Source organism: Taudactylus pleione, unplaced genomic scaffold, assembly GCF_031769625.1.
Source record: "Taudactylus pleione unplaced genomic scaffold, aTauple2 ptg000019l, whole genome shotgun sequence".
Taxonomy (NCBI): domain Eukaryota; kingdom Metazoa; phylum Chordata; class Amphibia; order Anura; family Myobatrachidae; genus Taudactylus; species Taudactylus pleione.
In genome coordinates, this window is record NW_028284421.1 from 17,939,108 (window position 1) to 17,955,000 (window position 15,893).

The 15,893-nt window shown below is 46.0% G+C and overlaps 1 protein-coding gene across 5 annotated transcripts in view; it reads left to right on the plus strand.

The window, feature by feature from the left end:
- LOC148540356 (dual oxidase maturation factor 1-like) overlaps window positions 1-15,893 on the plus strand; it is an 80,850-nt gene that overhangs the window by 30,963 nt on the left and 33,994 nt on the right. For 2 of the 5 annotated variants that reach the window (XM_088445681.1, XM_088445718.1), the window contains exon 2: window positions 14,006-14,171. In XM_088445681.1, coding sequence (XP_088301807.1) covers window positions 14,031-14,171 — 141 coding nt within the window. In that variant the 5' untranslated portion in view covers window positions 14,006-14,030. Of the gene's footprint in view, window positions 1-6,313; window positions 6,345-7,069; window positions 7,401-7,672; window positions 7,854-14,005; window positions 14,172-15,893 lie in introns of those variants that run through there. The other 3 variants (XM_088445700.1, XM_088445710.1, XM_088445690.1) reach the window with 3 other exon arrangements.

The window sequence follows — 15,893 nt, forward strand, 5'->3', positions numbered from 1 at the left end:
TTGTAAAAGATTTAGGTAATGCTCATAAGCCAACCCACAAAGATTGGTGAGTGGTATTACGGGCATGTCTTCCAGCCAATACCGACGTGAAAAAGTTTATCACGGATTGTGTATTTAATGGAGATGGCCCTTCAACTGATGAGAATAATCAAAGTAACATTACCCGTATAGTCACCCAATTGGCCGTATATTTCCCAGTTGTAGTAAACTGGTGTAAAATTTTTACCATTAGACAGAAAGAGAGTGAATCTGCAGCAGATTATTTCACCTGAGTGCTGCTGACAATCACAAATATACAGGTATAGAAAATATAAAAGATAACACCCATCATAGGGCAGTAGCTGTCACGGTACTCATGGATGGTCTTATAGACAATCTAAAGACCAGGGTTCAAACCTCTCAGCCTAACTGGAGGGGAATTACTGTAGATGCTCTCAGGGAATCAGCTATAGAACACTATAAAAACATCCTCAGGAAGAAGGAAATGCAAAGTGAGAAGCTAATGGCTGTTAGCACTCAAGCTTTAGAAGGATTGTACCCACAGCCACAAAACAAATATCAATATACCAAGCCACAAATCCCACACCACACACAACCACAAACTCTCTATGCACAACAACCTACACAGCGACAACTAAGATGTTACACATATAACCAGAGAGGACACATAAGTAGACACTGTCAAGAGAAAAATTGGGGGACAAATAATAAGAAAATACATAAGTTCACACCAAAAGGATATCAACAGAATGTAGGAGATTTTAAGCAGTCACCTGCTCACATAGTGGCCGTGAATGCTTTACTGGAGAATGATAGTCAGCTCTAGGGGTCAGGTCATACCTGTAGTCTACAGCCAGTCAGGTTAACAGAGAGTACTAGGAAAGAGCCTACAGTGACAGTAGATGTAGCTGATACTAAACACACTTTTCTTGTAGACACAGGGGCAACCAGATCTGTGTTAAATTCTCCATCATATTTACAGGTGACCAACAAGACAGTACCAGCAATGGGAGTAACGGGTAAAGTGCAGCATTATCCTTTAACCAAATCTGCAGAGGTTACTGTCGGGCCGCTGCATACCAGGCATTCTTTTCTCCTGGCAGAGGCAGCTCCTACTAACTTACTGGGAAGGGATTTGTTATGTAAAATGGGATGTGTCATATACTGTACCCCTGATGGTATATTCCTAGATATCCGAGAGAAGGTTGCGCATGAGCTAAGGGATATATTGGACACTCCCCAAAGGTTAATGCTTCACTCTACCATTTCAGAACACAGCCCATCCCAAGTAAAAGAGATGTTATCTCAAATACTGGGTTCACTTTGGACCAAGGATGGACAGGACACTGGATTGGTGGCAAATGTATCTCCTGTAATTTTAAATTTAAAAAGTGGTAGGCAAGCTCCAAAAATCCATCACTACCCATTAAAACTCGAGGTAGAGTTAGGGGTTTATCCCATAATTGAGAGGTTTATAAAACAGGGGTTTTTAATTCGTACAGCTAGCCAAGCCAGTAGTCCCATTTTTCCAAGAAAGAAGGCTGGGGGAGAGGCTGTAGGTTAGTATAGGACCTTAGTGGTATAAACAAAGTTGTTGAGAGCCAATTCCCCGTAGTGCCCAATCCAGCTGTCATTCTTATGCAGATTCCACCATCTGCAACCCATTTTACTGTCATTGACCTATGTTCTGCATTCTTCTCTGTCCCTCTTCACCCTGACTGTCAGTACCTATTTGCATTTAAATACAGAGGAGTACAATACACTTGGACACGATTGACCCAGGGCTTCATAGACAGCCCCAGTATTTTCAACCAGGCCTTACATGACTGTTTGTAATCTTTTCAACCCACCAATGTATCTGGTCTAATTCAATATGTAGATGATTTATTGTTGTGCTCTGATTCGTTTATGTCATGTTTGAATGATACTAAACGATTGTTTCTTCATCTCTCACAAACAGGGCACAAAGTTGCAAAGGACAAAGTACAGCCATGCCAGACTAAGGTTAAAAACTTGGGACACTGTCTAACCCAGGGGCTATGACATTTGACAACTGACAAAATACAGGCCATACAGACTGTGACACTGCCGCAAAACCAGCAGCAAATCTGTACCGTCTTGGGCATGTGTGAATACTGCAGATCATGGATCCCAGGTTTTTCTATTTTGGCATTACCATTGCAGGACTTGGTGTCATCCTCAAAACCCGACTGTGTCACACATACTGAGGAAACAGAGCCGGCTTTCCTTAACCTTAAGGATAGTCTGATGAGAGCACCTGCCCTGGGAATACTAGATTATGAAAAACCATTTGAGTTATATTTTACGGAAGCTGATGGCTGCGCAGCAGGTGTCCTCACACAAAAATATGGTGATGCTAGCAGACCTGTAGCATACTACAGTGCCCAATTGGACACTGTGGCAAGATCACTCCCAACGTGTTTAAGAAGTGTAGCAGCAACCACTCTTCTGGTCGATAAGAGTGAGGATGTAATATTAGGTCATGATATGATTGTTTAAACACCGCATGCTGTGTCTGCACTGCTGAATTCTGCCCAAACTTGACATCTTTCCTCAGCTAGAATCACAAAATGGGTACTAGCTCTAATGGCACCTGCAAATATCACCATTAAACGGTGTAATACATTAAATCCAGCAATGTACTTGCCATATGTGCCTAGAGATGCACAAAGGGTGGAGAGAGGTGAGTTGCTGATTGAAGGTGAGTTTTGCAGGTATAGTGACACACATGATTGTATGGAGTATTTAAATCAGACCTTTACTGCTAGACCAGATATACGTGATACACCACTAGTAAATGCAGATTTGATGTTTTACGCGTATGGGAGTTGTCATAGACAAACTGACACAGGAGAATTATGCACAGGCTATGCTGTTGTAAATGATGATGATGTTGTAGAAGCCGAGCCACTTGGTCCACCTCACTCAGCACAAGTGGCTGAACTGGTGGCACTAAAGAGAGCATGTGAACTGGCAGAAGGTAAGTCAGCTAACATCTACACTGACTCCAGGTACGCCTTTGGGGTAGTACATGATTTTGGGGCTCTATGGCATCTTAGAAATTTTATGACAGCAGCAGGTACACCAGTTGCACACACACCACATAAAAGGACTGCTGACAGCAATTCAGCTACCAAAAGAAGTAGCCGTCATCAAATGTAAAGCCCACACATGTGAAGAAGACCCCGTGTCACTGGGCAATAGCAGGGCAGACAAGTCTGCCAAATGGGCAGCAGGGTTAAGAATTAACATGCCAGTTAATCAAATGCTGGTTTTTCAGGCAATTGATATGCAGAAGTTAATTGAGATGCAAAATTTGTGTTCCATTCAGGAAAAGGCAGTCTGGAGATCAAAGGGATGTGTACAGGAGTCCTCTGGACTCTGGAGAGATGGACAAGGTAAGCTAGTGGCACCCAAGGCATACTACCCAAGCTTGGCTGAGGCAGCGCATGGTCTGACTCACCTGGGAAAGCAAGGTATGTGCAAGTTGGTCAGAGCATATTGGTGTGCACTGGGCTTCTCTTCCCAAGCTGAAAAGAGGGCAATGTCCTGCTTGACTTGCTTGAGAAAAAACATTGGAAATACTATACCAACCAAGCCATCCCACATCCCTCCGACAGACGGACCTTTTCAGGTAGCACAAATTGATTTCATCCAATTACCACCCTGCAGGAATCTCAAGTATGTATTAGTTTGTATAGATGTCTTTTCTAACTGGGTTGAGGCATATCCAACTGCCACTAATACTGCTGCATTTACTGCTAAAAAGATTGTTCAGTATTTTGTATGCAAGTACGGTTTCCCTAGAATCATAGAAAGTGATAGGGGTACTCATTTCACAGGCGATGTCTTCCAGAACATGTGTAAGTTAATGGGTATTAATAGTTGACATCACACCCCCTATCGACCACAGGCCAGTGCAAAGGTGGAGAGTGAACGGTACTATTAAGAATAAACTGAGTAAGATCATGACAGAAACTGGACTAGGATGGCCAGAAGCCTTACCGCTAGTCCTTCATAGCATCAGGGCAACTCCTATACCCCCTCTTAATCTGTCTGAGATACTGTTTGGGAGACAACCTCATCTGATTGTAAGTCCACAGGAAGATTTGAAGAGTAACAACGAGGTTACTGTGAAGTATCTTATAGCAATGAGTAAACAGTTGAAACAGCAGCAGCAGAAACTGAAATTGTTGTCACATGATATGCCAGAAACAAACTGTCATGATGTTGAACCTGGAGAATTTGTTATGATCAGAAATTTCTTACGTTCAGGTTGTCTGACAGATCAGTGGTAAGGTCCATATCAAGTGTTGCAGACAAGTACCAAGGGGCCAAAAGTAATGGGACAAACTAAACAATCCTACTTTGTTGCAAATCCTTTGCAGGCAATTACAGCCTGAAGTCTGGAATGCATAGACATCACCAGATGCTGGGATTCATTCCTGGAGATGCTCTGCCAGGCCTCTACTGCAAATGTCTTCAGTTCCTGCTTGTTCTTGGGGCATTTTCCCTTCAGTTTTGTCTTCATCAAGTGAAATACATGCTCAATCGGATTCAGGTCAGGGGATTGACTTGGCCATTGCATAACATTCCACTTTTTAGCCTTAAAAAACTCTTTGGTTGCTTTTGCAGTATGCTTCGGGTCATTGTCCATCTGCACTGTGAAGCGCCGTCCAATGAGTTCTGATGCATTTGACTGAATATGAGCATATAATATTGCCCGAAACACTTTAGAATTCATTCTGCTGCTTTTGTCAGCAGTCACATCATCAATAAATACAAGGGAACCAGTTCCATTGGCAGCCATACATGCCCACGCCATGACACTACCACCACCATGCTTCACTGATGAGATGGTATGTTTTGGATCATGAGCAGTTCCTTTCCTTCTCCATACTCTTCTCTTCCCATCACTCTGGTACAAGTTGATCTTTGTCTCATCTGTCCATAGGATGTTGTTCCAGAACTGTAATGGCTTTTTTAGATGTTGTTTGGCAAACTCTAATCTGGTCTTCCTGTTTTTGTGGCTCACCAATGGTTTACATCTTGTGGTGAACCCTCTATATTCACTCTTGTGAAGTCTTCTCTTGATTGTTGACTTTGACACATATACACCTACCTCCTGGAGAGTGTTCTTGATTTGGCCAACTGTAGCGAAGGGGTTTTTCTTCACCAGGGAAATAATTCTTCTGTCATCCACCACAGTTGTTTTCCGTCGTCTTCCGGGTCTTTTGGTGTTGCTGAGCTCTCCGGTGCGTTCTTTCTTTTTAAGAATGTTCCAAACAGTTGATTTGGCCACACCTAATGTTTTTGCTATCTCTCTGATGGGTTTGTTTTGATTTTTCAGCCTAATGATGGCTTGCTTCACTGATAGTGACAACTCTTTGGATCTCATTTTGAGAGTCGACAGCAACTGATTCCAAATGCAAATGTCACACCTAGAATCAACTCCAGACCTTTTACCTGCTTAATTGATAATGAAATAATGAGGGAATAGCTCACACCTGTCCATGAAATAGCTTTTGAGTTGATAGTCCCATTACTTTTGGCCCCTTAAAAAGTGGGAGGCACATATAGAAACCATTGTAATTCCTACACCGTTCACCTGATTTGGATGTAACTACCCTCAATTAAATCTGAAAGTCTGCAGTTAAAGCACATCTTGTTTGTCTCTTTTCAAAGCCATTGTGGTGGTGAATAGAGGCCAAAATCTGAAAATTTTGTCAATGTCCCAATAGTTATGCACCTGACTGTATATATTCAACTTTTACTAAAAAAACATGTTGGTCATTAACACATTCTATGATTTGGAAAGAGCTTCTTGCAATGTTACAATGCTGCAAATGTAGCCAATGTAAACATTAATTAAGGAACCCCCTAAACTGCATGTTGTGGCCACTGGCTGGGCTGGGGGGAGGGGTTTACGGGCAACTAGAAACCCCCCCCCCCATATTTGCTTATGCTTCCCTAGAGTAAGGTTTCTCCCTGGCAGCCAGTAACAATTGTAGACAACATGTTCAGCTTGAATGTCATTGCCTTTAAGTATCTTTGTGCTAATTGTATTCCTGATGATTATTTTTGTAATCATTTATATTTTCTGCTTTGCATAGTGATTGCTCTTGGCAGGCTAGTATACTAATTTGCTCATCAGATATGTCATCTATGTAATTTATTTCTTATGGTCACAGACTGGTCTAACTATTCCTACTATGTTTAGAATTATCATTTTGTTTTCTGCGCTTACTGTGTCCAGGTCTCTGATTGGATTGCAAAGTTAATTCTCCATGGTGTACTGTACATGTTTGACCAATGGAAATATGGTAATTAACATTTGGGCTAACTCTGGCATTACCAGATTATATATGTTGGTGTAAAGAATGCAGGGAAATACTCAAAGTAAGCAGCTGGATGGGGTATGTTCGCAATACTACCTGCACCCTATACACTATTAAATTCTAGTAAAAGTATTAAAAAAAATCACTAAAAGGATGACACACTTTTTGCTTAGAGGTACAGCACTTGTTAAGCCAAGGCGGCATCTTACACCATTAGCTAAAATTAGCAACGGCTATTTACATAAGGTAGATGTTTGGGCTAGGTAGATAAGCCTTGATTGCAAAGTACACTTTAATATTGGTGCAATTAAATTTTGATATAAACTGTTTGAATTAAATATAAGGCAATTACAATATTAGTTTTGTGTTTCATCACTGATTCATTTTTGTTATACCCAACATTGTGTGATGCATTTATCTGATAAAATGTTTATAGGAAAACTTATTTTGTTATAGCAGATTCTATGTGTCTGCACATTGGGCTATAGCTAATGGTTTCTTAGGCATTTATGAATTCCAAAGCTTTAATATTAGTCTGAAATATACAGTAGTACTGGAGTTTAGTTGTACTTTAAATGCTATTTACTGTGTCAACCTGATTCAACTATCTGTCTATTCAGTTACAAACAACTTTTTAATATATTTGTATGATATCATTTTTTTTTCTAATTATTGACCCAATTACCGTCCTATTCTTGTTTTAATAAGTACTGTAGTTTTTCTACGGGTTTCCAAAGTAGTAGTATATAAAAGTGTGAACTCTTACAAAATGTAACCTAGCACTGACGTATCTTAAATAAATCATGGATAAGTGGTTAGGAGCTTGAAAAGTATTTTTCACCCTCCTAGGCAGGCAACAGTGCATAAGAGATTGCTTTACTGGATAACTAAGTGGTCCAATACAAACAGACAGTTAATGCAGTTTTCATGGTTCATTTTACATATGTATTATCTTTTTTCTCAAGGGACATTATGAAGTATGACTTAAATCATCTTTTGAAAAATGTTGTCACCAGATTAGAAGAGTCAGATCATATATCGGTACTGTGACCCTGTGTAAAACTGATCTGTATCTGTTATGGTAGGGGTGGCCAGACTTTAGGACTTGGAGATCTACTTATAAAGCTAAAAACCTTTTGTGATGTATCAAGTATGCAAAAAGGAGGCGTGACATGCAAAAAGGGGCGTGGTATACAAAAGGGTGGGTGACCTCATCAAGAGGCCTGGGGTCTGTCCTGCCGAAATCAAACATTGGCCCCCACATTAAATAATTAAACACATTGGGCCCCACAAAAAAATAACATGCACACACGTTGGCCCCTACAGCAAAAAAAACTCTCCCCAAATGAGTATTTTCTATTCTCTGCTCCCTCCACTACAGGAATTAACCTATCTGTTTCCTCCTGCAGTGCAATCTCATTCCTGTCATCGTGGGTCTCCAGTCCACAGGCAAACATTGCGACGTCTTACATGATGTCCGTGGAGTTGCCGGCAGTAAGTGGCTCTGGCAGAGGAAAGGGAAACCCTTTAGGAGGTGGACCAGCCAGCTGCCATCGGGGAAAGGGTCCTGGGTGACCGTCCTAGTCACACGTCTGGTGGCTGGAAGACATGCAGATGATTCTCCACGGCCGCTCACTCTTCTACAAGGATAATCAGTCATGCTAGGTGCAGATGGCACCCTGCCCACGGCCCAGTCAATAAGATCCAGCCTGATTCTTATTAGGTATAGCTGTCACAGTGACAGCCGACAGAGACAGCCGCAGCTTCAGCTAGCTGCAATTTCAGTTCGGCTCAGCAGCCAATAAGAATCAATTTGATCCTTATTGGCTGCCGGTGATACACCTGGCCATAGACAGTACATGTCAGCTGCAGCTTCAGCTTCAGCACAGCAGCCAATAAGAGTCTGCTTGACTCTTACTGTCTGCTGCTGGATCCTCTCGGATATCCACCGCGATCAACCGGTCATGTGTCCGCAGTCGATCGGTAGATCACGATCAACGTTTTGGCCACCTCGGAGTTATGAGAAGAGATAAAACATGCACAAAAGTAGTAATGGTTATACCTGGCAGCACATTTTAAATGCATTTCAAAGTGTTTAAAATATGATTGGTAACTTGTGTTTTACCTAGATTTTGGTGGTCAGTTTGGAGGTCACTGAGTGCAATTAACTTTTTTGTGCAATATAGTGAATGTAACTGACAGCAATCTGAAAAGAGCAACATTACAGCAATGCTATAGAATGAGATTAACATTAGGATTGGGTATTGAATGTTGCGATTTCAAAAGCACAAGTCATATGGTGCATACACACGGTCAAATTTTTCTTCAGATCTGAACAATAAAAATTTAAAAAATCGTTCAATCGTTCATATCTGAAGGAAAATATGACAGATCTGTCAGATGAACGATTTGAACGATGCGCGTTCCCGATGGTCAGATAACGATATCTGACATCTGATGTGTTTGCAGTCAGACTTGGACGATTCTATTCATTTTAATGCAGTCAAAAATCGTTTAATCGTTCAAATCTTTGGTAAAATTGTTCAAATCGTTCAAATCGTTCATCTGACAGATCTGACAAATCTGACAAATCTGACCGTGTGTATGCTCCAGAAGTATTTGGTGATGAGAGATGTCTAATGGGGCTCATACATCAGCAGTCAATTGGGGCAATTCTGCGTTTCACAGATGATTGTGTAAGAAAATCGGCAATGTATGAGATTCACTGATTGCCGATTCCAACCAAAATGTGATCAGAATTGGTAAATCAGGTTGTCCAACATGTTGGATATCACCGACCAATCAGGCCTGTAGATTGATAGAGTTTCACAATTGGCAAAATTGTTCTTTGGTGAATATGATATGCGACTCTCTCAGACATATTGGCAATGTATATTGGTGGATTGAAGAAATGTTAAATTGGGGGGGAGGGGTTGTCGCAGAATCAGTGAATTTTTTTTTATTGTTTATAATCGGGCCTCATAAGTTATACTATAAATATTATACTTCCTTTAACGTAGATCAGGACATAATGATGGCTGACAAGGAAATAACCTAAGCAGATCAGAATATCCATGTAGTCTAAAGGTGCAAACCAGGGCCGGATTAACAATGGGGATGGTGGAGCTGCAGCCCCAGGCCCCCAATGAAAATAGGCCCACAGGAGACTGAGCGTTGACAGGTAAAAAATGTTTCTGTCACACGCTGCCAGCAGCCGTCCTCCCAGGCTTTCCGTCATTCCCCCTCCCCAACCATCCCCCTCTTTGCCCACCTGGGAGAACGTTTTCATCACTCTGAGGGAAAATCGTGTCCCGGGCATTAAAAATGTCGTGGCATTTGGACTTCCCTGTGCTTTGTAATATTACATATGCTCCGCCCCCAGACTCCCAGCTCTGCAGGCTTGGCATCGGTATTCCAGTATTTCAACTTTGCAATAAGCGTGCAGAGGCCCTGATTCAGAGCCGGATGCACTGACAGGGCGCTTGCTCTGAATCAGGGCCGTCCTTCTCTTTTTTTAGAGCGGCCTCCTGGTCACTCGCATAGCTGTGGGTGACCACCCACAGCTATAGCGTGCGGCCAGGAAGATGGTTGTGATGGTCAAGACCATCGCGACCATCGGGCTTCCGACGAGACCCTTGGTGTAGGGTCTTGTTGCCGCAAGCCCTAGAGTGCTTTTGGCTCTTACAGAGCCAAAAGCACTCCCACTGACATCACTTGTGATGTCAGTGGGGTCGGCCCTAGACGGTAGGCGTTCCCATGGGAACGCCTACGTCTGGACAGCCACGCCCCCGACCCGCCCAGCAAAGGGGGCGTGCTGTCACTCAACATCAACAGCAAGCCCTCTTTGTAGCAAGATCCGGAGCGACGGCTTGACCGTCGCTATCCGGGTCTCGTGCATGCGCACGATGGAGAGCGGCTCCGTCGTGCGCATGCACACTGGGCCAACATCGACCCACTTGCGAGCACATTGCGCTCGCGAGCAGGTCTGAATCAGGCCCAGAGTTCAGATCACAGTCACACTGATGCTGGATAGAGGGACGGACAGCTTCCAGCGGCTGTTTGATAAAGTTTTTTTTATTGTTCTAAAAAAAAAATAATGCTGTGCGGGATGTGCGCCGCTGGGGACGTGCAGTCTATACTTGCAGTTGCAGCACTGTCCAGCACACATGGGGCCTCATTCAGAGGCGGTCGGAGGATGCAAGTGGTCGCTCAGAAACTGGGCGGCCACTTGCATCCTAACCGCCCACCTCTGTTGCGGTCGTTAGGCTGTGGGTTAACACCCACAGCTCTAACGACCGCTCGGGTGATGGTCGCAATGGTCAGAGACCATCGCGACCATCGGGGCTTATGACGAGACCGTAGGGTAGGGTCTCACTTGTTGTAAGCCCCGGAGAACTTCTGGCTCTGTCTGAGCCGGAAGCTCTCCACTGACATCACTAGTGATGTCAGTGGGGCCTCCCCTAAATGGCAGGCATTCCCATAGGAACGCCTCCGTTTGGGCTGCCACCCCCCCGGCCCGCCTTCCAAACGGGGCGAGCTGTCAATCAACATCGACAGCTCGCCCCCTTTGGAAAGAGACCCGCTACGACCAGCACTCCGGAGCTCGCTACCAAAGGAGCGGCTGTCGATGTTGATCGACAGCTTGCCCCGTTTGGTAGGCGGGCCGGGGGGGTGGTTTCCAAAATGGAACGCCTACCGGTTTGTGGGCGGCCACACTGACATCATCAGTGATGTCAGTGGGGAGCTTCCTGCTCCATCAGAGCAGGAAGCTCCCTGGGGCTTACGAGTGCCCAGACCCAACCTTAGGGTCTGGTCATAAGCCCCGATGGTTGCGATGGTGATCACCATCACGACCATCAACCTGGTCAGTCGTTAAGTTGTGGGTGGTACCCCACAGCTTAACGATCAACAAGGAGGCGGCCGTTCAGGATGCAAGCGGCTGCCCTGATTCTGTGTGACCGCTTGCATCTAACGACCGCCTCTGAATGAGGTCCATGGTCTCATGGAGCAAATTCTGATCAAATGCTCGGATTAACATGATCATCAACAGGTGAGGGGTGAGAAATACAAACAGCTTTTTGTGAGTGGGGGTGGAGGGTGGTGGAGTATAATGAGTCAGATGCTTCTAGTGTGTCCACGTGGAGGGTATATCTACTCAATTGGATCTATCCACTACCATTGGGAATTATGGGGTTAGTTTTAGAAGACTGGGTATTTTGTAATGGTGAAAAGTTAAAAAACAGTGTGGTTACTGACTGTGAAGGTTTGTTTATGAGAAGGAGGTAAAGAAGGGGTTAATAGTGAGACTGATGGTCTGGTTCTTTTGACCAGACTGAGGGGCCTATTCATCATCGGGGACCGGATGGCCCCCAATGATTAAGTATCCATCTCGCCACGAGTTGCAGAGATGAATATTTATTTACATGAGTATTTAAGTATTACTCCTGTGCAGAGACAGCTGCTTTTTGGAGCAGTAACACTACTACTGAACTAGCCGCCGACCTGGCCAACTGCACATGCATGACCTGAGTTCAGGCGTGTGCGCGGCCGAAGGTCTCGCAGTGTGGAGGCAGCAGAGGGATCTGTTTGGATCATTCTCTGCAGCCCCAGATCTTCCCATAGGAAGGAGCTGGCTCCAGGAACCGATCTGTAGATGACGTTGGCTCCCGCAGGCAAACTCCGAAAATGTTTTCTGAGTTTGCACTTTGCATTATATGTCAGTCACTGATGCAGGGCCAGATTAAGGTCTGTGGGGGCCACTGGGCAACAAACTTGTGGGGGCCCCTTATGCAATGTCCCCAGTAGCAGTGCCCCTTATGCAGTGCCCCCAGTAATGGGCACCCCTATGCAGTGCCCACTGTAGTAATGCCCCTTATGCAGTGCCCCCAGTAGTGGTCCCCCTATACAGTGTCCCCAGTAGTGCCCCTTATATAGTGCCCCCAGACCCAGTAGTGGTCCCCCCTATACAGTGCCCCTTATATAGTGCCCCCAGTAGTAGTCCCCCCTTATGCATTGCCCCCAGTAGTAGTCCCCCCATATACAGTGGGGCCAGTAGTTGTCCCCCCTATGCATTGACCCTAGTAGCTCCCCCCCCCAGTGCCCCCATGAAGTGGCCCCCTATACAGTGAAGCCTGTAGCAGCCCCCCTATGCAGTATCCCCTGTAGCAGCCCCCTTATGCAGTGCCCCCTGTAGCGGCCCCACTATGCAGTGCCCCCTGTAGCGGCCCCTCTATGCAGTGCCCCCTGTAGCAGCCCCCTTATGCAGAGCCCCCTGTAGCGGCCCCACTATGCAGTGCCCCCTGTAGCGGCCCCACTATGCAGTGCCCCCTGTAGCGGCCAACTCCTATGCAGTGCCTTTTAAAAACACACATAAAAAAAAAAATCACAACTTAACTGAATCCCCGCTTCTGACGCGACTGCACCTGCCCGTTCTGAGTTCCGGCTCTTCCACTGCACCATGGGAGAGACATCAGCGTCATGACGTCTCTCCCATCATCACACGCTGCTGGGGGAGCCAGAAGGCGGAGCTCATGAGTGAGCTCCAGCCGGTTCCCTCCGTTGACGTAGCAGCTAATGAGCGTCTGTCTGACTCTCATTGGCTGCTCTAACAAACACACAGCTGCCGTCGGCTGCTGTGTGTTTGGAACTGTGTAGTGTGGCCAAGCTCACTGCGGTCTACACTACACTAGCGAGGGGGACACTAGCGGCGGGTGCAGGCTGCACCGCTGCTAGTGGGGGGCCCTCCGTGTGTGGGGGCCCAGGGATGAACGCCTCTGATGCTCCCTATGGTGGTCACATTTGTTCATTTGTAGACTTACACTTTACAGTGTTGATATAAGCGAAGTGGGGAGGGAGATTTAAATAACTGAATGAAGGCACCAGCCACATTACATATTGCAGGCCACATCCATGTGCAGACCACACCCCCACAGCAATGTTCATATCTGCCCCCAGGGGTGTATCTATAATGGGTGCAGGGTGTGCGTGGAACATGGGCCCCTGGGTCCAGGGGGGCCCTGCACCGCACACCATGCACCCATAGAATTACTTACATCTCCGGAGTCCCACTTCGGCGCGGGGGTCTGGCGCTGTAAAAATGACTGGAAAATGGCCGCCGCGACCATTTTCCCATCTTCTGCACATGCGCAGTACAGGGAAAATGGCCGCCGCATTCATTTCCCCAGTGACCAGTGCATCCTCTATAGACTCGGGTGCACTCACTTTAACGATTAGTCATTCAGTGTAGGCACATCAAACATCCCCTAACATGCTCAACCTGACGTTATCGTCAGGTTGACCAGCATGTTCGGACGATGATTGATGTCGCCAACGACCAGCGGAAGCGCGCATCGCTGGTCGTTTCCGACATTAATGTGCAAGATTCATGAGCGATTGAGCAATAACGATATCGTTATCGTTCAATCATTCATAGAAATCGGCAAGTGGATGTGCGCCTTAATAGACAGTGCCGCTTAAAGTTATTGTGCTGTTCTGTGTATAAAACACCACAAAAGAATAATGGGCCAAAATGTATTTGAAATGGTTATTTAAATTTAATGTATTTCAGTTTTTGTAATATTTGCCAAAAGTTTGAATAACATAAATGTAAAGTATCAATATTTTAAAATCTCCTATCTTTTGTACAGGTTTTCTACCCCAGAGGAAATTATCATGGATAGCAGTGTTTTCCCATTTTATCCCCGGCCCAGGACACCATTTCTGTTTGATACCAAAATTATTGAAATCATCATTATATGTTTGGTGACTGCAATCACTTTTATCATCATATTTCCTGGCATCAGAGGGAAACTGGTAATGATTTTTATATATAAATAAAGAGTTCCTAAAACTTAACACAAAACAAGTCTGGAAAAAGTTACAGTGGATAAATAAAATCAGTGTGCCTCACAATGTATTCAGTAGAAAAGTCTTAGGGGTATATTTACTAAAGTGCAGGTTTTTAGAAGTGGAGATGTTGCCCATAGCAACCAATCAGATTATACTTTACATTTATCTAGCACCTTCTAGAAGATAATAGCTAGAATCTGATTGGTTGCTATGGGCATCTCCACTTATAAAAACCCTCACGTTAGTAAATATACCTATTTGATTTTAAACAAAACACCTGTTTCGTGGGCAAGTGCTAGTCTGACAGAGGAGCACAGAGCTTGGCTCTAGTGAACTCTCCACAAAACTAATTATTTTGTAAAGTAAATAAAATGGATTAGAAAACCATATTTTACTATTCATATGCAAGGGTTAAAATAAAACACATTCTAGGCATACTTGCCGACTATCTGGCTGCCCCTTCCGGGAGGGAGCAACCAGATCGGCTTGACTGGGGGGGCGTGGCCAGCCAGACGACAATAGTTTGTGGGCGGGGCCATGCGATCGCATCATTTTGGCCCTGCCCCCGCTACACACTGACGATATTACAGGCAGTGTGAAGCAGGGGGCGGGGCCAAAATGACGCGATTTGGCGTGAATCGCGTCACAGGTCCCCTTCTGCCGGGGATTTTCTTGTAATTGCAGTGGGGGGCAGGAGGGGTTGGCAGCTGCCGGGAGACTTGCCTGCCTTCCCGGGTGGTCGGGAGCGGCATCCCATTTTCGGGAGGCTCCCGACCAATTCGGGAGGGTTGGCAAATATGATTCTAGGTATCAAGAGCATCACTTTCCTCTTCTGTTATACATTTGGATATGTACATCTGATGGTGCTTATTGCAGAAGGGTAGCAGTCGGGAAGCCGACGGACGCAATCTCGACCGCCGGCTTCTGTCTAATCCCGGCAAGCGTCTAATGACAGGCGTCGATATCCCGAAGCCTGTCATTAGACCTACGGTGGGAGCCTGACATCCGTCTTACCGATCGAAGGTGCACCGGGCACGGACAGCCGCGGCGGGGAGGGTTAGGTTTAGGCTTCCTGGGGGGGACTTAGGGATAGGCACCCCCGCCGGGAGGTTAAGGTTAGGCTAGGGGAAAGGGGGGTTAGGGTTTGGCACTCCCGGGGGGAGGTTACGGTTAGGCACCCCCCAGGAGGACTTAGGTGTAGGCAGCGGGGAAGGGGGGGTTAGGTTTAGGCACTTAGGGGGGAGGTTAGGGTTAGGCAGTGGCGGGCTGGGCCGGGGGGCAGGGTGCCATCTGCCCCCCAGGTCGGTACAATTTTAGTATTCCCGGGCGGCCAGGCTCCAGCAGGCAGCGGATGTTCCTGCTCTCCCTGCCCAGCTAGAGAGAAGACTGGGTTCACCAGCGCTGGGCCAGTCCCATGTCCCCCTATGCCGGGCCGGCCCACATTACCTACCCGGCCGTATGGCACCGCAGCTACCCTGAGCGGAGCTCTGATCGGGCATCAGAGTCCTGGCTCCAGGGGGCTTCCCTATACTAAAATGGCCGCGGGAGGGCTGCCGCGCATGCTCAGTCGCAGCAGCTCCTCCCATGGGCGTTTGCGGAGCTCGTGAGCCACAAATTACGTCTCCGTCCCCATCCATGTCCGGTGGACTCCAGCAGCAAATCCAGGGTGTCCATGTGCAGCAAACA